This window comes from Ambystoma mexicanum, chromosome 8 (genome assembly GCF_040938575.1).
Source record: "Ambystoma mexicanum isolate Mex_15411 chromosome 8, UKY_AmexF1_1, whole genome shotgun sequence".
NCBI lineage: Eukaryota > Metazoa > Chordata > Amphibia > Caudata > Ambystomatidae > Ambystoma > Ambystoma mexicanum.
This window is the reverse complement of record NC_090929.1, coordinates 594,877,383-594,899,407: the sequence shown is the minus strand read 5'-3', so window position 1 is coordinate 594,899,407 and position 22,025 is coordinate 594,877,383. Positions and strand designations below refer to the sequence as shown.

At 47.4% G+C, this 22,025-nt stretch overlaps 1 protein-coding gene across 6 annotated transcripts in view; it reads left to right on the top strand.

Moving 5' to 3' along the window:
• Positions 1-22,025, top strand: part of PLEKHG5 (pleckstrin homology and RhoGEF domain containing G5) — a 1,536,154-nt gene that overhangs the window by 1,475,147 nt on the left and 38,982 nt on the right. For all 6 annotated transcript variants that reach the window (XM_069610302.1, XM_069610307.1, XM_069610303.1 and 3 more), the window contains one exon: positions 12,189-12,371. In XM_069610302.1, coding sequence (XP_069466403.1) covers positions 12,189-12,371 — 183 coding nt within the window. The remainder of the gene's footprint in view (positions 1-12,188; positions 12,372-22,025) is intronic.

The window sequence follows — 22,025 nt, the reverse complement described above, 5'->3', positions numbered from 1 at the left end:
CACCCAGACTGGGTTCGGGCTGCATTGGGCCTGTAGGACGCTTATGTTAGTAGTTAGGCCGATTTGTCGTGGGATATAGCTGCGTTTTACAAATTGTGACAAAGGACGAGTGGTGTTTTGCGACATCATTGTGACCTTACGTAATCCAAATGTTTATTGAATAGGCATTAATCTGCCCAGTAGCCAGTGTCGGTCTAATTTCCCTCTGGATGCCTACACATGCAATGTAAACAGTGGGAAACGGTCGTTTTTGGCTTAGACTCTAGAGTTCATTAGCCAGCATATGGACAATGCATTTGACTTAAACTAGAAGGTTGTAGGAAATCTTCATGACTATTTCCCCAAAAATCTCAAACTAAAGAGCTGGCAAATTGGCGCATTGGCTATCCTAATCCCGGCCTGGATGCCATGGCTGGACCCGTTTGTATGAAGTGGACACAACCTGCTTGTTGACAGACCGACCTCGGAGAAGCATCTCTTTTCAGTGGGCCAGGGCAACTGGATCTAGCAAACAGAAGCCCTCCTCAGGAATGTTTTCTTATTTGCTTTTTGAAAGCACATTAGGGGTGGTGTGGGGGGTCGGGTTTTTCCAGTGCACTATTTGTGTAAGAAGGATTACCAAATGGCACTCATCCCTTCAAACTCAAGTCCCTCTCCTTAATATTGTGCTCCTCTGAGGGCAGGAAGGCCCAGTCAAGATGGCGGCCATAAGCCCGCCTGGAATGAAAGACATTTTCATTTGTCTCAGCCTTTGTGGCTGAAAGTAGGTTGTGTAGCCATGGCGTGTCTAAGGCTTAGAGGGAACAATGGGGGACTTCAAATGGATGGTCTCCTTAATAAAATGAGACGTTGCTTGACCAACGCAACTTCTAGAAATCACGCTCCATTCATTGTCTGCGGATCTTCCAGAGATATGTCGCCATGTGACGCAGTACAGAAGACTATTAGCGCTCTGATGTTGACATATTCTGTCCCCTCTCACCTGGGCGCCGGTACTCGCTGCTTAACTTGTGCTGTTGACACCATGCAGCCAATGGGAGAGATGTTTTGACTGACCCTTGGGCATAGGTCACGGGGCAGCTGTGAGCGTTTTCCACTTCACTGAACAGTGTCAATAAACCCAGGAGCCCCATGCAGGCGGCCTGGCCTGCACTGGGAATGAAGTCCTGGTGACCCGGGCCTGAGTGACAGCAGGAGTGACAATGGGAATAGGGGCTAGACTTGCTGAGCTCGAGTCCAGCTGGTAGGACCCGGAGGCAATGAGAGAGGCGCATTCCTCGAAATCCTGACGTGTGTATACAGAGAGAGGCTGAGACTATCTCTGGGTGTTTTTTTTTTTTTAAAAAAAAACATTTTATTTTTTTATTTGCCGTGGTTCACCGGATTGTGGCAGCGAATAGGTTTGTGAGATTGCCAGAGCGACGGGTAGCAGCACTTTTGTGTGCGTGCAAGAAATAAAAACATTCCTCACTAAAATGTAATGCAGGTTGTGCTGTGTAATGGTGCTTTAAAATTGGTGCATTATTATCCAATTCAGCAGCACTAGTTTTCCTGTGCACATATATAGATCTCTGCAGTAGAGGCTCAACCCACTGAGTTATTGTACTGCATCCATGCCAGTGGGAGCCTCCACGAGTGGCAGAAGAGAAGCAGCTGAACCTGGTTCATCGGTGCCTCTTGTGGCAATGCTGGTGCAGGTTCGTTGAACAAGGCTGGTGTAGTGTAGCAATGCTAGTTCCATGACTTTGAAGGTTGCTGTTGGAATGGCTTAAGATTTTAGACGACAATTGTAATCCACAACAGCCTTGCTCTCCACTATTTAGCATCGCACAGTTACACTGATAACGAAAATACCCGTGTTCATCTCCCTCGGTCATGTCTCTACGCTTTATTAAGCTTGCAACAGAAATGCTCCACACCTTTGTGAACGCCTCAAGGATGAAAGGCTGATTAGGCCCAATAGAAATTGCAATCTGTGCAATGCAGTCAAGACACATATCTGCTGAAGTGCATTTAACCACAGATGTTTTTTCGTGTTTAGAATCTTGTGGATTTTCTTTTGGGTTGTAAGATTTATGCTTTGGCTTAAATTATCTGTCAACCGAGAATCCCAGATTCATATTAGGTGGCGCTGGGCCTACTCACCCTTTCATCATTATGCTAGTCAAATTGCATTTTTCATAATAATATTGAATATTATTTTTAAAAAAGAGTAGTTCCATTAGTGGCATGTAAACAAATTATCCTTTCCAATGTAGTCTCCTTCTGAATATAATTCGTTTTTATGTTAATTTCCAATTCTCATTGGAATGCAGGCCTGTGTGAGAGAGTGGTGAAATAAAGTTTCTAGAACAGAGCCCTGCCACTTTTGACTTTCTAGATGTTTCATACAAGTCTCACCAGCCCGATCCACCCTAGTGAATGACCAGGGATAAAGGTTTCATAGGCCAAAACATCTGCACAGACACATATGGTGAAGCCTTATTTTGGTGAGTGGTAAAATGCAGAATATTCCTTTGCTTTAATGATGGTGAAAATTGATGTGTCGTACCACCTTGAGCAACCAAGTAGCATGGTTAGACTGGTGGTTGTGGTAAGCAAAATCGGTGATTATCTTGGGGAGTCAATCCCTTTGGACAGTCTCTTACCTTCAATAATACTGGTAAGGTGAGAACAAGGGTTTAAGGCGGAAAACCCCACCTAACCATACACAATAGAATGGGAGTGGGTTACATCAGAGGGACTTTTATTTATTATGTGGGGTATATTTATATGACAATTGCAGAGAGTTGCCTCCCCCCCAAAGTGCCACACCCATATACCTGTGGATATAAATCAATCTAGCCCTTTCTGTGAACCATACAGCGCCACTTATGTCCCTTACTCTTTAGCAATGGGTAAGCCAAAAAACAGGTCATGTGTAGAAAGAGCATATATTTAGTAAGAAATAGGAAAATAATATTATGCACACAATCACACGCTGACTTACTCTGTGGCTCAAAAAAGCTTCCATACAAATAAGTAGAATACTATTCACGTTTTTGATAATAGAATTCACAAATGTTCAAAACTCCACATGTGTATTTTCAGTTCTGCTCTCCTGTGAAAAGACACGCAGGTCGAATAATCACTTCAAATGATGGGGTCACTCCCAATACACTTAATGTAAAAATATAAGCAGCACCTTCGATTTTTGTAATTCCAAAAATATAACAGTTATTAAAATAGGTTTTCTATACAGAGATCTAATTCTATGATCGCCTCTTTGTGACATTTTCTGGGATGCTACCATCACATTTCATTGTATAACTTTATTTCTCACAGTTAAATTCTTATCAAAGTGCTTTCCTTTGACAGATCTTCTCATAAGCTTTTCAAGCATATTTGAATCCTTTATGTGTGCATTATGGTTCCTGGGATAATCCACAAAACATGATCTTTAATAAAACTATGGCCATTCCATAAAACTATGGCCATTGCTAATGCATGATTTTAAATGTAATGATTTTCACATGTCTTCTTCTTAAGAAACATAACATGTAATTTAGGCCACTGCTCCTTTATTGACCAGGCCTGCTACTAAGTCATTAGCTCCTTTCAAAGTTAATAGCGGGGCCATGGGTCTGCTTATCTTATCTAAACAGGGGAAGACAACTCTACACACTCTCCCATGGGTCATTCTCTGGTATGCCAATTGTCAGTCACATTCTGGACCACACCAGGTATCTAATTGTAACTCTGTGTATTTTTAGGAGCTCATCTCTATTAACTGGGTCTCATGTTTTCATAGTGGTCATCTCTTCACCTCATAAAACTTTAGCCTGGCACAAGCTCCACCCCTTTCTTGGCTGTGTGAGCTTCAAGAGATTTTTAGATCAATGGATAAGACAGGCCTTTTTGCTTGCCATGAAAAAAATCACTATGCTCGGCACAGCTTGTTGTTTTGTTCTATTTGTTTTCATCGTCATTCTCATAGTCTCTTACAAGTCACCAGTTTCCTTAATCTGTGCCTTTTCAATTTACTTCTGGCAGCATGAGTTTAATTTCCCATGTGTTCCATTCCTTCCAGGCTGGAGAATGTACCAATTTTCATGTTTTCATGGCAGCATTCTTTTAGTGTAAAGTGCTATAATGTAGTGAAAGGTAGGCCTCTGTCAATCAAAAACAGGGCCCACTTAGTGTTTTGCTCTTTGTTTCTCTAAACCACATTGTGATGTGTGACAGTAGAGAAATAAATGCTGCCCTTTTTTTTGTTGTCACATTTTGCCTTAGATATTTCTGCAGATGTTGTGCCTAACATGGCCAGGGCAGTTAATCAGTCTTGGGATGTATTTACCCCACAATCGATATGTTTCAATGTGTTTGTCTGGATCAGTAAGCAAGATTCAGGGATTCTGTGATCGAGGAGGACTGTGTCTGAGTTTTCATGAGGGGATTCACCCAAGATCATGTATGCTTTTCTTCTGTTTCAGAGAAATGTTGGGTAATTTTACCAAGGTAGAGAAGAGGCTTGGGCTATAAAGGGAGTTGGCCTCTGTGTTGAGTCAACTGGCTCAGGTCATAGCACCCACTTTTGAAAACGCAACATGCCACCCTGCCTCAGTGACATGGTGCCTGGTGGATTTCTTTATTGGAGGGGTCTATTTCCCATTTTCGAGGAGTGACCAAGCATAGTGAGGGATACAAAACCAACCAAAGAGGGTTTTGGGGGAGACCCCCCCTCTCCTTACCCAACATTTTAAAATAATAACTTTAATTCAATTTAATGCATTTTACAGCACATTTTCTGTAGAAAAGAAATACAAAAATTGATAAAACGCCATGCCGTTCAGTCTGGTTTGTATGTAACACATGAGAAAATCTAATGGATGCCAAGTCAACAACTGGGCAAATGAGCATTTTCTGATATGTTTTCATGATGCCTTTGCCCACAGTATATGCCAGTATTCTGCCATACATTCATTTCCCACAGCCAACTGCTTATGGGCAGCGCTGCTAGGCAAGCACACAATGCCAACACGCTCTGCTCGGCCTGCATTTGCTCATGGTCAAGTTGAGCTTGCACCAACCTTCAAAGTGTCAGAGGGGAAGAGATTGGTGTTATTACGAAGGCAAATGCCACCCACACTGTGGGTTGCACAGCGGTCTTTACGACAAGTATGCTATGCCTAGAGATTTCTTGTCAACTAGATACCACGCAGACCTGCCTAGCCGCCTCGTTTAGCCCAGAGGCTCTGGGTCTCCAAGCTCGTCTCCGGGGAGGAGCTTGACATCACCATGATTTTCAGTAGTGCCAGCAAGTACGCCCACACCTTCATTTGACTGGCTACAAACAGACTGCTAGAGGCCAATCACAAAAAAAGAGTGAGCAGAGATACAGTTTATCGAGGCAATCCCATGCATATCTGGCATCACACCGAGGTGTGTGCCTTTTATTAACATGTGAGCAGGGTGTTTGGTAATGCAGTCCTGAGTTTTTCTCTTTCAAATGTTGGCAGGTCTATACCTCTGCAGGGAAGGTCCTTTTATGTTTATTAAGAGTCTATACAAGTGCTCACATTGAATCTTCTTCATTATTCTATGTGTCCTTTTTTTCACAATTCACCTCTTCACGTACCCTGGTCCTGCTCCAGGCACCTCTACCATTCCACACCTCCTAAAACTCCCCCTCTAGGTTGCATCCTTAAGCCCTGCCTCATCTGTGTCTCCATGCTTCCTCTCAGCTTCACGAGTCAGTCCTGTGTTCTCAGTTTTTTCACCCATTCTCCCCTTGATTGGCAAGCCCCCTGGACCTCCATCAACAGGCGCCTCGCTTTTAAAGCACATATTCTTTGGAACCAACTACCTATTTGCGTAAACATAAACTCCTTGCAACATTCAAGAAAGACCTCAAAACCTTTATTTTTACATGAATTTAGTCCAATGCGGGTAGCACTATTGTAAGCATTCTTTCTTCTTCCTTGATTTTCTGTTCAGTCCTAAGTCGGGCCCTAGAAAAGTATCCTTTTACAGGTTGCCACTGTTTGTTATATGTTTTGTTCTTCTGTTAGCGCCTTCATGCCTACGGGCCAATGGCGCGCTATATAAATGTAATGTAACGTCTCCCTTCAACCAAATGCCATTTTTTGTGTGCAAACACCCACTACTGCAGCCTGCTCTTCAGAGTGGTTTGATGCGAAAGATGACCACAAAGTATTGACCCGATTCCTCTCACATAACCCTAGAGGTCTTGTAGCATCAAGCCTTGTCAGTGTAGTGTGTGTTGTGCCCCCACACAGCGGTAAATCGGACAGCGGTCTGTGGCAGGTAATGAAAGGAAGGGCAGCTGAGGCAGGAGCAAGAAAGACACCAGACAAATGGCTAGCTGCAAGGAGATTAAAAGCAGAGGGGTGTCAAAAGTGAACCTAGTGCAGTGGTATTCAAACCTTTTCATACCAAGCCCTCCCTTGTGTAAACATATTTTCTGCCCCCACACCCAGGGGTTGGCCCTCCAAGTGGGGCCAAGGGATATCCGGGGGGGGTCCACAGGCTCTTTAAAATACAAGCAGATTTTCTACTACTTATATTTTCTATTTAAAGCAGTCCCCAATACTTTTTAAAGACTGTGCTTCCCCGTCCCATCCCTCGGACATCCTTCAGGCCCCCCTAGGGGGGGGCGCCTCCCTGTTTCAGACCACTGATATGGGGACTTATGAAAGGAGCCACTCCTGATGGCAAGCATTTCTTCATAGTACAACGCATATCACTGCTGATAAACCGAATGCAACCAATGCATTCATGCACCTGCGCGGTCTCAATGTCACTGGGCCTAGTAAGATCACTGTTTTGTTCTCCCCTGTTCCCCTCCCTTGTCTTGTCGCGCTCTGAAACACTTGTGTACGAGTGCGATAGAAATAAAATATCAATGGCAATTTGATTGATTAGGTAGAATGTAAAGGCACCCGTGCACAACCAGTAATGGTAAGCGCCGTCTGAATGAAAATGACCCACGAGGGTCCAGACTGAAACTGCATGGATCACAGCCGTGCACACTGTTCACTGAGCTGTCTGGAAATGGTGTGCGTAGCACCCTCCACTCCCCTTATGTCCCACTAACAAATTGCAACAGAGATTCAATTAAACGTCGTCATCAAGCAGGCACAACGCCATTGAGCTAACCGAGCTTCAGCCACCGAGTTACGTGGCCTGCCTTCTTCAATGTTGCCAATCACATGAGCCTTTCCTGAAACTGGCGGGGTTCAAGTTTTACTCTGTGCAGAATGTAAAACGCATCGAAACTTTAAAGCTGCTACTTTCAAGAAAGGCTTCCATCACCTCTCTTTATATTGTGCTTTAAAATCGACTAATTGATAGTTGGTCTGGGATAGAACAGTGGGGGGCGGGCCTCCAAGTTTACCCTGCCCAGTTTCTGAAGTGGCCTCCTCCCATCACCAGTTAACCACCTCACCCCTGGAGAGAGTTATCTGGCTAGTAGTAGGGAGATGCAGAGATGGCCTATTGATGGTTTATAACTACAAGACATTTAGCGATTACGCATAAAACGTTAACCTACATGATGAAGACAGTGTGCAGCGGTGACATATATATATATATATATATATATATATATATATATATATATAGAAATTCCATTGACTGGGTGTATTTCTTCCCTATCTCTTTTTAATTCTATTTTTCCCCTGCTCCCCCTCTTTTCCCCTGCTCCCCCTCTTTTCCCCTGCTTCCCCCTCTTTTCCCCTACTCTTTTCCCCTGCTGCCCCTCTTTTCTCCTGATCCCCCTCTTCTCCCTTGCTCCCCCTCTCTTCTCCCCCGCTCCCCCTCTTTTCCCCTGCTCCTCTTCTCTTTTTCCCTGCTCTTTGCCCCTGTTCCCCCTCTCTTTGTCCCTCCCCTTCCTAGCTCCCCTTCTCTTTTCCCCTGCTTCCCCCCTATCCCCCCATCCCACTCACAGCATACCTCCCTTACTTTCGCCCTCTGCCTTTTTGTACGTACGATTCTCTTTAGTTCTCCTTCCGTCGATCAGTGGTGTTTGTTTCATTCTCCCCCCCCTTCTCCTGACGTCACCGCTCCCTATCTCTCATTGTCTAGCGCTATTCCTCTCTATCCTTTCGCCAATCGGGGAGCCGCACGGCCACTCGCCATGACGTCACCAGCCCCCTCGGCGTTGACTCGAGGCTAGCCCCCGCTCCCCCGCCCCTCTGTGTCTCCGCCCCTGGCTATCCACATGCTCGGCGTTGTGGAGCCAACGCGCTCAATGTTTGACATGCTCGCCTGCGCGCAGACGCTGGACCCGTCGCTGCCCTGAGGCAGCAGCAGATGGCTGCCTGCGTTAGGCACAGTACCCTGACACACCACCCAAGCGAGAATCGGGAATGATCTTGGCTCTACCCTGCGCCTTGCTCTGCCAGGTAGAGGTGAGTTGTCCGCAAATTATTATTTAATATTATTGCTGGCTGTAATGTCAAGCTGGATCGGAGTTATTCGTATGTGTCTTCCGCGGCAGAACCCACCCGCCGCCCCCACCCAAGAGTCTTTCTTTCACGTCAGACAATGCTGTCATATTCTGAATGTTAATTTCAAATTATGGTTTGTTTTAATGTGTATTATTATTACTAATAGCGGTACTTGGTCATTGCAGTAGGGTAAACCGTCAAAGTGTTCAATAACACGTGATAATAGGACCCAGACATGGTACTTGTTTGGGTAAGGCTGAGAGTGCCCCTGTTGCAATCACCCAATCACCCACCACCTAAACTTTGTACAGAAATCTCAGCAGCTAGTGTCCAACCATCTGTGCTACCTTGCCATCATTCTTACAGGGAAACCCATTCGTACCCCCGTGTGAATCCGACTGATCGCCGTCGGCCTTTGTGCCGTGCCTCTCTGGCTACTGGCATGTTGGGCTTCTGTGTGTTTAGCAGTGCCCGCGGCGGTTCCAGGCAGCTCGGTAGCATGTTATCTTATGTTGATGTATAATACCGCGCACTGCTGCCATGTCACAGTCTCCAGGCGCTCATGTGGCGTTCATGCATTTATATATCCGTGTATTGCCACGCTCCACGTCTGCGGTAACACACCGTTGCGATATTCTCTCTCGCGTTTTATGGCTGCTAGAGCCACGCAGGAACGTGGTTTCACTTCGGTTCCCTCCATTGAGAAAGCGAGTTGCGGCAGGATTTGTCTGAGATCAAACGGCGCGTCGGCTACGCATGCAATGATAATATTGCGGTAATGGATCCTGAAGGGTTGCAACTGCCGCCCATACATGTTGGTGAGCTGTCAGCAGACGTCGGAGCACTGCCACTGCCTGTCGCAAAGTTGGATCCGTAGAATGATTGATGGACACACGTTTCAATGTGAAGTAACTTGTGGTCTTGAACAGCGGCGTCGCCAAGCTGCGCTGGGAATGGGCAACTCTGCATTTCGCCTGTGGGGGTCAGCACCCGCCTTTTTTTTTTAGATTATTGCATTATGTTCAACTCTTGCCATATCGGACGGGAATGAGGCCGGGCAGATGCTGTTTTCCACCCTCAGGGCGCCTGCTCTCCCGAGGCCTCCTCCACAGGAGACAATGGTGCTAAGGATTGGCTATTGGTTCCGGGGCTGTTCCGTCCCATACATTTATATGGTGTTCACACCTGGGGGAGGGGAGATGCAGGACACTTAAGGTGACCTGTTTAATGTATGCATATACCACGTTTCCTGGAGTGTTAGACAAGGCACTGCACGGCACCTGATGCCTCGTTTTTAGGGGCCTCCCAAACAGTGCTGCACGGCCAGCTTCAAAGATATCTATAGTGACGCAACTAATTCTAGTAAAACTTCACAATAATATAGAGAAGCAGCATCAGTCCAGGTCCATGGGTGACCGAATCGTGCAGGACGCCTGTCTGTTTCCATTTCCTTCCCACTTCCCCCCTCCCTTTCTGCACCCCACTGCCTCGCCTTTTGTTAATCTCCGGCTGCACCAGAAATGTCGTCAGGCCTAGTACAGTAGTCGCCTGTCTGTTTCCATATCCTTCCCACTCTCCCCCTCCCTTCCTTATCTATGTCTTAGCTCTTGCACTATCTGAAATGTCAGGCCAATTATGATTGTTAATTTCACATCCTTGCTGTTCATGGCCTGTGAGAATGTCATTGCGTTTTCCGTTGTTCCCACCCTTGCCTTGAAGCGCTTTGAAACACATTGTGTATAGGCGCTATATAAATAAACTATCATATCATATCATACACTATCGATTGGCTAACAACTTAAAAGTAAAGGAGTGGGCGAACTCGCAATCTGAACATCTGTTTAAGACCAGGTGCGGCAGCGGTGGTGGGATCTAAATGGGCCATATACAATTTCCCACATGGCTCTGGTGAATGGTGCATGTCTGAAGAGGGCACTGCTCGCACATGGCTGGGTGCAGTGCCACGGCAATACCTTTGGTGTAGGCAAGGTGTGTGCCTCTAGGAACGTAGCTTGTCTGAACACTGATACAGAGACATTGTTATGCGTCTGGTGTATACTCGGTTGGATACAGAGTTCTAGCAAGCAATGATAGTGTGTGTGTGGTGGATCTCTGCTCTTCGTATAGTTGGATACAGAGTTGTAGTAATGTCCTGTGTGTGTGTGTGTGTGTGTCTGTCTGTTTGTAATGTGTACAGCGTTATAGCAATGAGAAAGAGAGGGAGAGATCTACCATGTACAGGAGGTCTCTGGATGCTCAAGTCTTTTTCGGCTGTAGAAGCATGGCTTTAAGTGGGACAGGGCATTGTATCGACCCAGCAGTCTTCCAAAGCTTCTTCTGCGTGCTAGCGAGGCTCCCTCAGGTCCCCCACAAATAAGCGCCTGGGGCAATTTTTCTCGTGCTGCCAGGAGTCTAAAAGTATGCTCCAGAAGAATACTCAGTCTAGGTAGGAATTGCATTGGCCTGGGGTCCATTTAGAAACTGTGAAAGGAATGTATTTAGGGACATGAGCAATCCTCTGCTGAAGCAGGACACCATGCTTGGAGATGTCTAAACGAGTTTATATGCACAATGATTTGCAAACATTTTAATGTTGGGGTGAGTGTGACAAATTAAATGTACCGAATATGCAGTACTTGCTCAGAATAGTAGCATGCTTGAATCCCTATGACGGAAATATTGTTCAAATGTAGAGATCTGCAGTTCTTCTGTACCCAAAGTGCTCTGTTTTTTTGCAAAGCAGCCAGTAACCCACATTAGTGCACTTTTTATCTGCCCCTTTCTCATGGGTGATTTTATTTACTGAGTGAGGGTTATGTTATCAATGATTCCATTGTTAATATACGAGAGGGTGTTTTATTTACAGACAACTATTTAGTTATATTTGAGCCAGAGAAATGTATTACAGTGTGCAGACTGGATGCAACCAGGACCACCTGAAACCATGCAGAATGGACCAAAATATATGCTTCTAGTATCCCATGATATATTGGGGGCAAGAGGCTCCCACGTCCCTTTGTTAGTTGTTAGAAACCCCCCACCCCTCTTTCACATCCCACTTAAAGCACTGTGTAAGAGATTTGCCTAGCACAGGTTTACATGTTTACTGTGTCAGTGCTCCGGGTGGCACTGGGAAGTGTGTCCCCTTAACTATAGATGCTTTCCACGTACACACTGTTGGAAAGGTACCAAGGGTGGCCTGAGGCTCGTGCAGTGGAAACCTGCACTTCCAAATGCAAAGAGGAAATGATTCTGGAGATGGACTGGGCTATGAAGCCATCACTGCCCTGTATGCGCTCCTGGGCCTATGGGGAGCACTGGGAGCAGCAGCCGCTTGTACTAGGGGGCTCCAGGCCGCAGCACCTTGATTGGCGGGCTACTGGGCCTGCGTGTGACACTCTTAGCAGCAGGAGTATGGGATTAGTGGGCTCCTGCTTCACTGAGCTGGGGATTTGTGTTTGGCCCTATTAGAGGGCATTTGGAACGCTGGCCTCGAGAAGAGATGTTGTGTTTACTGCTGCAGCTCTGCTTTTACTCCAAGGTGTGGGGCCAAGAATGGCGTCCTTGCACATGACGCAGAAAGTTACTAAGGAAGAGCAGTGACGTCTAAGGGTTCACTTGCCTATCCGTAGATGACGATGACGCTGCGTCTGTGGTGCCGTCTTTGTCGTGGATAATGGGTGCACCTGTTCGTTTGTGTGTTGCTGATGTGAGACTAAACAATCCCTTCTCTTGCAGGCCCCGGGTAGGAGGCGGAAGAACATGAATGAGTTCCTTGGCGATTCCAACATCCCGGTGCAAGATCCGCTGCCGAACTTGAGTGGCTCGCTCCCTAACAATGGCATCGACACCTGGAAGAACCGGGCAGCCAGTCGCTTCAGTGGGTTCTTCGGTTCCGGCACCACCGGGCCATTCGGACGGGTACGTTTCCGCTTCTCTGTGTGTGCACTCTAGTAGGAGAGTTTAAGGTGGGAATGATTACCTTCTAGCGCCTCAGCAATACAAGAACCGCCTTCTACCAGGCAGTGAAGCGGGCGGGGCTTCATACCAGAAATGTGTCCGCAGCTGCAGAGGGGATGCAAGGACATAGGCAAGATGGTGCAGGACGCAGCCATGTTTAATCAGCAGAGTTCTTAGAACCTTAGCTTCTCAGTACAGGATGAAGGAAGGGCCGACGAGTCACAGGTGCACTACTAGGATTTGACTAATGGTGGGGACTGTTGAGCCGCCTTGCAGCAGAAGTTATGGAGGAGAAAGTGCAGTAAATCCACTTTCAACAAGTTATTTAAATTGTGGCATGGAGTAAACGAGATTAAAGATGGCCGCCACCCGGGGTCTCTGTGTCAAGTACCCAGGGAACGGGCCCACTGGATGGGATGTGGAGGTCCTAATTACAGATGTGCATCTTTCAATGCCATGTGTGTTCACCTCTTCCCACTTGTGTGTACTTGTAGGCAACTCTTTACTGTAATATTTCACATGATGTGCACACTGAGAAGCCAGCTCTTTTAAAGTCCCTGTTCTCATTCCCAGCCTTAGCGCATAGGTAACTGCAAATTCATAGAAGCCAGGAGACGCACGCTGTACTTACTACCTGTAGGTCCCCACTCCCTTTTTTTCTCTGCTCCCCTCATCATGTTGTCCCCCTAACCCCCCATGATATTAAAGTGCTCTGCCGCTTCTTGAAGCGAGGTGCACGCTCAATGCATGCCCTAATAATTATTTTGCAGCAGAGCCGAGCAAATGTAACTGTCCTGATGATTTTTGTTTTTTTATCGCTGTTTTCATTTCTTTGTTCCTGCTACTGTGAGATTGCAAACAGCACAGGTTTAGGAAATGCACCGCTCTCTGGGCAAATAGGAGCTAATGCATAGAGTGCTATAAACACGCATGGCCCTTCATGTTTTAAATTGCAATCAGGGGGGGGTTAGTTATGTGTTACTACATAACAAAGTAATTGTTTAAGCAAATGTAAATGCCCACAAGAAGACTGAATATAAATCACGGTCATTGCCACACAGGTATGTTTCTATGGCACCAGTTGGCCTGAGGAGGCCAGAGTAGATCCTGACGGATGCTGCTGTTATGCCAGCCAGGCTTTTTGAGACTATAAGTAGGAGCCAAATGGCGTTATACACTCGGTTATTTCAGTGAGTCAATTTCAGAGCTTACGTGTCAATGCGGGGTGGAGTGGGCCGGGGGCAGGGAGACGCCTGTGGGTTCAGAGTCTTTGGATGCATGTGTTGGCATGACACCATGATCTGGGCAGGGTACAGAGCGTGGGTGTCTTGGGGGAGCAGCTGCAAGCTTACACACTATCTGATTCACAGTGGCTGTGCCATCAGAATCCCTGTTCACAAAGGCAACCAGTTGCTTCCCAGCCCTCGCGCCGCCCATTCGAAAACATCACTTTCATTAAGATGAGGCTTTTTTTGTGAAATTGGTCGTGCACTATGTGAAAAACATGAGCTATTCGGAGAGTGTCAAGCCCTTGCAGGTGGCGACGGGTGGATGGGGGTATCATCTTGGTTGCAATTCATGACTCGCCACTAGTGTGACCACCCTTTAGGGTGGCGCCGTGCCCACACATGGGCCTATACGTGATGTATACGAGTTAGGGGGCTGTTCATGAGTAGAGTGTTAACATACTAGGAAAATTAAATCTTTAGAAGAAGCAAGGAAAGCAAACCAATTAAAATGTGGAGGAAGATTACCCTTTTTAGGTCTGGCCGGATATTAGCTCTGAGTCAGAGCCACAGTAACTGGAAAAAAAGTGCAAATCAGAAAGGCGTGATCATTTTGTCGGCGGTTGTGTCTCCTTCATTGAAGTCGTGTTTGTGTAGGGTGAGAAGTCGAGGTGAAGCAGCCAAGCAGTTGCTTCCCAGTGACAGACCACCACCTCCTGTATTCCCTGTTCCGAGTCTGCTGCTCCACAACACCCCCAGACCTGATAACAAAACTCCCAGGCCTTCACCAAAGTAGTCTGAGTTGGAGAGGTCACCGGCAGTGCTGGAAGGGTTGCAGGTCTGACTCCATTGGCAGCAGGCCATGCCACTCCCATGCTGAGGCAAGGCATTATGGGTGGTCTAGTCACGTGAGGATTTTCTCCACTTTGGGTAAAAGGTGCAACTAACCATTCACAATATAAAACTCCTCCGTCTTTCACAGTCAACTGTACGACCTGGAACCAGAATCTGCATTTCCCAACCTTCCAGGGGCCAGATTACAGAAACTTTGCACCGGTGCAAGTGCAAAGTTTGCACAGTATTAGCACTGGAGCAGAGTTTGCCCATTAAAAAAAACATTGGGACACATTAAAAAACCATTGCACCTCGACAAGTGCAGTTTGGTATATTAACAGCACTAGGGCAAAAATTGCCCTAGTGCTAAAAAGATTCATTTTCACTACATGTTTGCACCAGGGCAATACGGAATTGTATTAGCACTAGGGCAAACTTTGTCCTGATGCAAAAATACATGGCACTAGGGCATTTTTAGCCCTGGTGCTTCCAGTATGCCAAACTGCACTTGTCGAGGCGAAATGGTTAATGTGTCCCAATGTTTTTAAAAATAGGGCACACTTTTACCTAGTGCTAATACCATGCAAACTTTGCACTTGCACCGGTGCAAAGTTTCTGTAATCTGGCCCCTCGTATGTTAAAACCAGAAACCATGCAGTCTCCATCTTCCAAGGTGCACTGTGCTGAGCAACTGAAAGACCTGAACAGGAATACGAACTTTCTAACCTTCCCGATGCTGGATACCATGTCCCTAGAAACTACATGTCACAAGACACACTGTGCTGAGCAACTGGAAGACCCGAACCGGAATTAGAACTTTCTAACCTTCCTGATGCTGGATACCATGTGCCTAGAAACTACATGTCACAAGATGCACTGTGCTGAGCAACTGGAAGACCCGAACCGGAATAAGAACTTTCTAACCTTCCCGATGCTGGATACCATGTGCCTAGAAACTACATGTCACAAGACTCACTGTGCTGAGCAACTGGAAGACCCGAACCGGAATACGAACTTTCTAACCTTCCCGATGCTGGATACCATGTGCCTAGAAACTACATGTCACAAGATGCACTGTGCTGAGAAACTGGAAGACCCGAACCAGATAACCTTCCCGATGCTGGATACCATGTGCCTAGAAACTACATGCCACAAGACGCACTGTGCTGAGCAACTGGAAGACTCGAACCGGAATAAGAACTCTCTAACCTTCCCGATGCTGGATACCATGTGCCTAGAAACTACATGTCCCAAGATGCACTGTGCTGAGCAACTGGAAGACCCGATCCGGAAAAATTGACTTTCCAGTTTCCCGGTGCTACATGTCAGGAGCTCAGAAACTATACAATAATAATAGTGTCTCATTGCACTGCGCTGAGCAACCGGAGGACCAAACCTGTGATCTACCAATAGCGGCCCCTGCACTTTGCTGGGGTGTGGGATGCCTGGTGGCGGGCTGAGGAATGAGTTGCACAGGTTAAGTAAGAGGGGGTGTCATTCAGGCGCTGAGTGTCGTGATGACGACATTCTCAGGCGCCGCCACCGGTTGTATGGAACTGGGGTAGGGGGGTTATAGGGCTGCATATAAAGAGAGGGGCTTTGCCACTCTTTGGCCCCGTCCTGAGACGTGTGAAGCGGCAGAGGTGGCACTGCTGGGCCCTCCTGATGCCCTTGTGCCGGGTACCATTGAGCCTGACATGGCACCTTCCAGTATACAACCCGCTCAGATGCTGGAAGATCTTAATACTCACTGTACAGTCGTCTTGATGTTTCCAGTCTGGATACTTTACAGCCAGAATCTACAGTACCCCACATGAACAGTAAGCACAGGTAAAGCTGGGGACTCTTAGAGGGCACACTTCATGAGTATGCAGATGCATATTACAACCCTGAACGGGTGACGTCCTCGCCGTTGACGAACCTCCGAGGCAGCAGCAGGAGCAGTGTGTTTTGGGGGTTTCAGTGGTGCAGATTTCCTTCTTGTTTGGGGGGTGGGGTGGAAGAGTTTTGTTAGATGAAGCAGCTTCCCGTCTTTGTGCAGGTGTAACTTCTAGAACACCATCAATTCCAAGAAGCCTTGATGATTCTCGGGAGGATAGCTCAGGGGCAACGTGCTCGCCTTGGAAGCAAGACGACGCGCAGCAACACAGGTTTGAGGCCCGAGTACGGGCTTGGAAACCGTAGGCGTGTTATAAAATAAATAACTAATAACAATCCGCAACAGCGTTGAATTAAATCCCCCGTGGCCCCTCTGTGCACTGTCCTGGATAACTCCTGCTTCACATAATTCAGAACTGAGGGTCACACCTCGCTGTCTTCAAAACCATCAGCGAACCCTGCGTTGCTCCAGAGATTCATATGTTGTATTGTAACATCTTAAAATTGCTCCTGTATGTCTTCAGGCCTCTGAAAACGTCATCCCTTGTCATTTGAGGACCCTCTTCCTTCAGCTGTCTGCAACCAAAGGCGCCTTGGATGTATTGCACTACAATTCCCATGATCCCTTACTATTGACTACGCTGGCTAAGGTTTAGGGGAGATGCAGTCGAAAATAGAAGGGGAGCCAAGGTTGCAGAACCCTGCTACCGGACTAGGACCCTAGGTTTGCCCCTTACAAAAGGGCTCCCACAAAAAAAGAGAAGTGCCCAAGGCGTTTGTCTTGGAACTAAGCTCTCGCGTAAGCGTCACCGCGCGAAGTCTACTCAAGCTGCCAACAACAACATGTTAGTATTGGACAACTGCAAAGCCAGGCGGGGGCAGAATGAGCGAGCTCATTTGGTTTGCAAAGCTGCCACTCGGCTCCCGGTGGCAGCGTCAGGGTTGGCAGCGCCTTGTTTTGTTTGCGGGTGGGGAGGAGGGGGGGGGCGTAGGCGTAAAGCGGAGGTGCCGTGACATCTGTCTGTTTTTAGGTTTCACGCTGTGAGCAGCCTTGGAAACGAAAACGAACGGCTGCATTGAAGCCCCCACACCCTGTACTTGACCCCCCTTCATTGGAACCTTCTGCGTAATAGGTGTGTAAAGCTCTCCAGAGCCAGCAGGATGTGTAGCCATTGCATATTATTGTTACGATGCCCACGGACTGCCCTGTGCGCTTTATAAATGTAAAAAATAAATACGAGCCTCCAAAAAAAGAATACTGTGGTGGCAGCAGGACACAACTGGGGGGAAATGAATGCATTCATCCGACATCAACACGTGGAGCACATTGTCCTCTGTAAGATTCCGCCGGTCTTGTTGTGTAGCCGTCTTTGTTTGTTGATCTGTTTGTGATATTTTGACAGTGCTTCGTGCACATGCGCATTAGCTACGGCCCTGACCACTTCCAAACAAAGGCACGTTGCCTCGTGCGTTGCGGTACTTGCCGGCTGGGCGAGCAACTGCTCCCTCCAATGTTGTTTCCTTGCATGCGAGTTCACTTGGGCCTTTAGGAGGCCAGCCTTTGCTCCTGTCCTTCGAGCCCGTTGGGCACAAGGATAAACTCCGTGCCCCAACAACGACCAGTTTAGCACCACCTCGATTCTCTCTGTGACCCAATGACCATCTGCACAGAGTATTCTGGTCTGGGCTGTGTGGACCTGCACCCGGGTATTCTGTGGTGCGACCATGTGTACCAGTCATCTGCACCCAGTATTCACTTCTATCCTCTGATCCTCTGTACCCTGTATTTCGGTCCATCCTCTGGTCCGCTCCACCCAGTATTCAGGTCTGTGCTGTGAACATCTGCACTCAGTATTCACTTCTATCCTGTGATCATCTGCACACAGTATTCACTTTTATCCTGTGGTCATCATTTCTATCCTGTGGTCATCTGCACACAGTATTCACTTTTAGTATTCACTTTTATCCTGTGGTCATCTGCACCCAGTATTCACTTTTAGTATTCACTTTTATCTTGTGGTCATCTGCACCCAGTATTTCAGTCCATCCTCTGGTCCACTCCACCCAGTATTCAGGTCTGTGTTGTGAACATTCAGGTCTGTGTTGTTGACATCTGCACCCAGTATTCACTTCTACATCTGCCTCCAATATTCACTTCTATCCTGTTATCATCTGCACCCAGTATTCACTTCTATCCTGTGATAACCTGCAGGCAGTATTAAGGCCTTTACTTTGGTCAGGTACACCCATTATTCTGTACGGTCACCTGCACCCCAGAATTCATGTTGGTTCTCTGGTCACCTGAACCCAGACTTCACTTCTGTGCCATGATCAACTTCACCCAGTATTAATTCCCGGTATCTGCTGCCAGTATTTAGTTCTGTGCTGTGATCTATTGCACTCTGTACAGTCCTAAGAAATCATCTTTGCTTAATAATAATAGGTTATGTATAACGCGCTTAATACCCAGATGTTTCTAAGCACAGTCCCTGGGTTCGAACCTGTGCTGCTTGCTACGTGTCATCTGGCTTCCAAGGCGAGCACGTTGCCCCTGAGCTTTCCTCCTTATGTGCCACACCGTGATTCCCCCCCCTCGGCACCGCAGTGTGCCGTGCTCCCCACTATTCAGCCCTGTGCTGTTTATCATCTATCTAGTGCTGTGTTCAGTGCTGCGATCGTCTCCACATGTCATGGCGTCATCCCCCAGCCGTTCCGTGATCGGCCTTGAGGTCAAAAAGACTTCAGTCCACAGTACACACGAGAATAATGCATTTCCAATGAGTTAAGGCCCGCTAATGGGACGCTGGCGTTGTGACCGAACGGGTGCTAATGCTAAGTGCATAATGGATAAAGTGTCAATGAGGTCGCATACGAGACTCCTTGCAGCTCTATTCTTTTTGCCTGAACAAGCCAGCTGTGGAGACTGAACAAGAGACACCCCGTCCCCCCAATATCCAACCCTCAACATGTAATTCTAGCCGAATCTCCCTTAATGAATCTGATCTTTAGCTGGGTCCAGCCCACTACCCCCCTCTTCCCTAAAGTGGAAGGGCGTCACCTATTTAATATGTAGATGCCTGTTATTCCCTCCTGACAACCGGCTAGGAGAGGCCAACATGACTTATTCATGAGTGTGGGTCATGTATACCCTGGATACAGTGTTTGTACACTTTGCTGCAATCTCCTCGTGCATAGTAAATTGCCAAGCGAGGTCCTTGTTGGCTTCAAGAGCCCCACTGCAGGACGCTGGTTTCCTGTTGGCGTGTACAGCTTGCATCTGTCACGTGACTACCCAATCTGTACGTCCAAATACGTAGGCAAAATAATTATGCCTGAAAAGGAATTCCACAGGGCCTCAATTAGTCTTGATGTCCACAGCCTCCTTTGTCCCCTTTTCCGTCATTGTCGCCTCCCCTTTGTCTTGCATAGAGTTCTTCTGTCAGTGTCCCCACTAGCCCCCCCCCTTGTGCCAGCCTGGCTCCAATTGTTAGGGTCTTGCTCTTGCTGTCGGCCTCTTGCCCACTAACACCAGCTGCTCTTTGGCAGTGCCGGTCCCACAGGCCTGCCACGGTGACCCCACACGAGCCGCAGTAACGGCGCAACAAAGGGGGGAATCCACTGAGCCCCCATGCTCCCTCATGCCCCCGCTGATCACATCAGCCTCGCTGTCTGTCCTTCGCACTGTTGGATAGTTGGAGCATGGGTTTTAGGCGCCCTCACTTTACTGGTCGTGGCATCCCAGCAGCACGCCCAGTGAACAGCAAGTGCTGGCCAAGTGCATTTCTGAAGCCGGAATGTGGAGGTAGCGTGGTGGCCAGTATACCTTATGGCAGCAAAAGCTAATAAAACTTTGGTGCATTTTATCCATTTAGGTCGGATCTTTAGTTGCCAGCCTCTTGTCTATAGTGTATGTTTCATGTTTTTTTTTTTTTTTACCAAAATCGGGTTTATTGGGGGCAATAACAACAAGTAATGCATTTTTTAAAGGAGAATCTGGTCTGAAGTCCATCTGCTGCCACATCCTTTCCAAGTGCTCTTTTATTTTTCTTCTCCAAACGTGCTCTATTGGGAGAGGATGCCGCCATCGGAAAAAGTTCTGCGTTTGTCTGTGGGTGCCGCCAGCAGGTGAGGCGGTACTTCCTGTGAGGGCTCTGAAGCTGAGCAGTCTGCCCTTCCTAGGGAAAGTACATGGTGGCCGGGCGATGCCTGTGGGTTCCTACCTCCCCTACATCGTGGTACCCTCCAGCGACTACAGAATGTTTTTCTTTTTTCTCCATGGGCTGGAGGGGCGTACAGGCTCAGTGCACAATAGGGCAATGCCCCAAGTGCCGGCTCAATATTCTACTGTTGGACCAATTTTTTGGTGAAAGTGGGCCACTTTTTTGGCTAAAGCAGGCCAGTTTAAGGAGTTACTTTCCTGTGCAGATAGGAGTTGTGACTAGTTTTACTGAACAAATCCTCTTTAAAATACACAATTGTAACACATTTAACAAGATAACTCCCTCTTGAACTCCCAAAAAAGGAACACCTTGCCATTTGCGACTGTGTGCGACTTTTCTAGGTGCCTGCGACAATTGTAGGCCCCCACACCGACCCTGGCGACGTAAAAATAGAAGGGGAAGTGACCGTGGCTTGGGGGGACTCTCACTATTGGCCATTTGGCTGTAGTTTCACAGATGAGTAAGGCCCTGTGCAAAAACGGAGCCAAAGCGCTTGCTCAAAATATCTGAAGTTCTGATTCTGAATGCAGAAGCCTATGTGTGTAATGTTTTTAATTGTGAGAATAAACTGGTGTGTTATCCCACAGTAGCATTTAAAGTTGCCTATTGGGAGCCAGTTGAAAGTTCTGTAGAGGCTGATGAGTGTGTTTTTTTGGTAGTGTTGGTGGTACCCACTATGTATATATATTCCTCTTTGCCATCAACCTTCCCCGTTCTTCATTTCCACAGACTAATGTCTGGCAGCACCCTGGCAGGGTCACAACACGCTACTTTTTCAGACCAGACCAGGCTAGGCACCGGGCACAGTATAAATATCGATGATCAGGCTTATCCATTTGCCCACCTCTTTCCTGACACTCTGCTGCACTCTCCTGCGCTCAGTGTGCTTTTCAGTCTGCCCCGCCCTTTGATTTGTCCTGGCTTTAGATCTTGCATTGCAGTCTCAGGCTTTTTCTATGGGAACTGTGACTTTGCGTTGGGCTAGAACTGCCACACTATGAGCACACCCTGAAAACCAGACCAAGGATATCGGGCCAGACTTTCTTAAACCGGTTCTTTCTAAATGCGCATAGTAAAGTGCAAAATCGGGTTTGCCCAAGAACTCAGGGAGGGGTAGGACTGGCCCACAGCTGGGGATCCCCAGAGACTTGACCTTGTTAGATTCAAGATTGCCTCATTTTGTAACTGGGCCTTTCCTGTCGATGGCTCCTGACTATGGAGTTCCCTTCCAACAGTTCTCCTGACCATCTTCCACCGGAGCCCAGTTGTGCCCCTTATCTTCCTTCCACCTGACCCCCAGGTGTACCCCTGATCGCCTTGCTCCTGAAAACGCAGCTTTTTCACCTGCCCATCCCAGCCCTGTAGACATCTGTGTTTGGTTTGATTCGTCCACGCGCCCCTCCTTCTTGTCCGTCTTTTTTTATTTTCTTTTTTTTTTCTGAAGTACTTTTATTTGT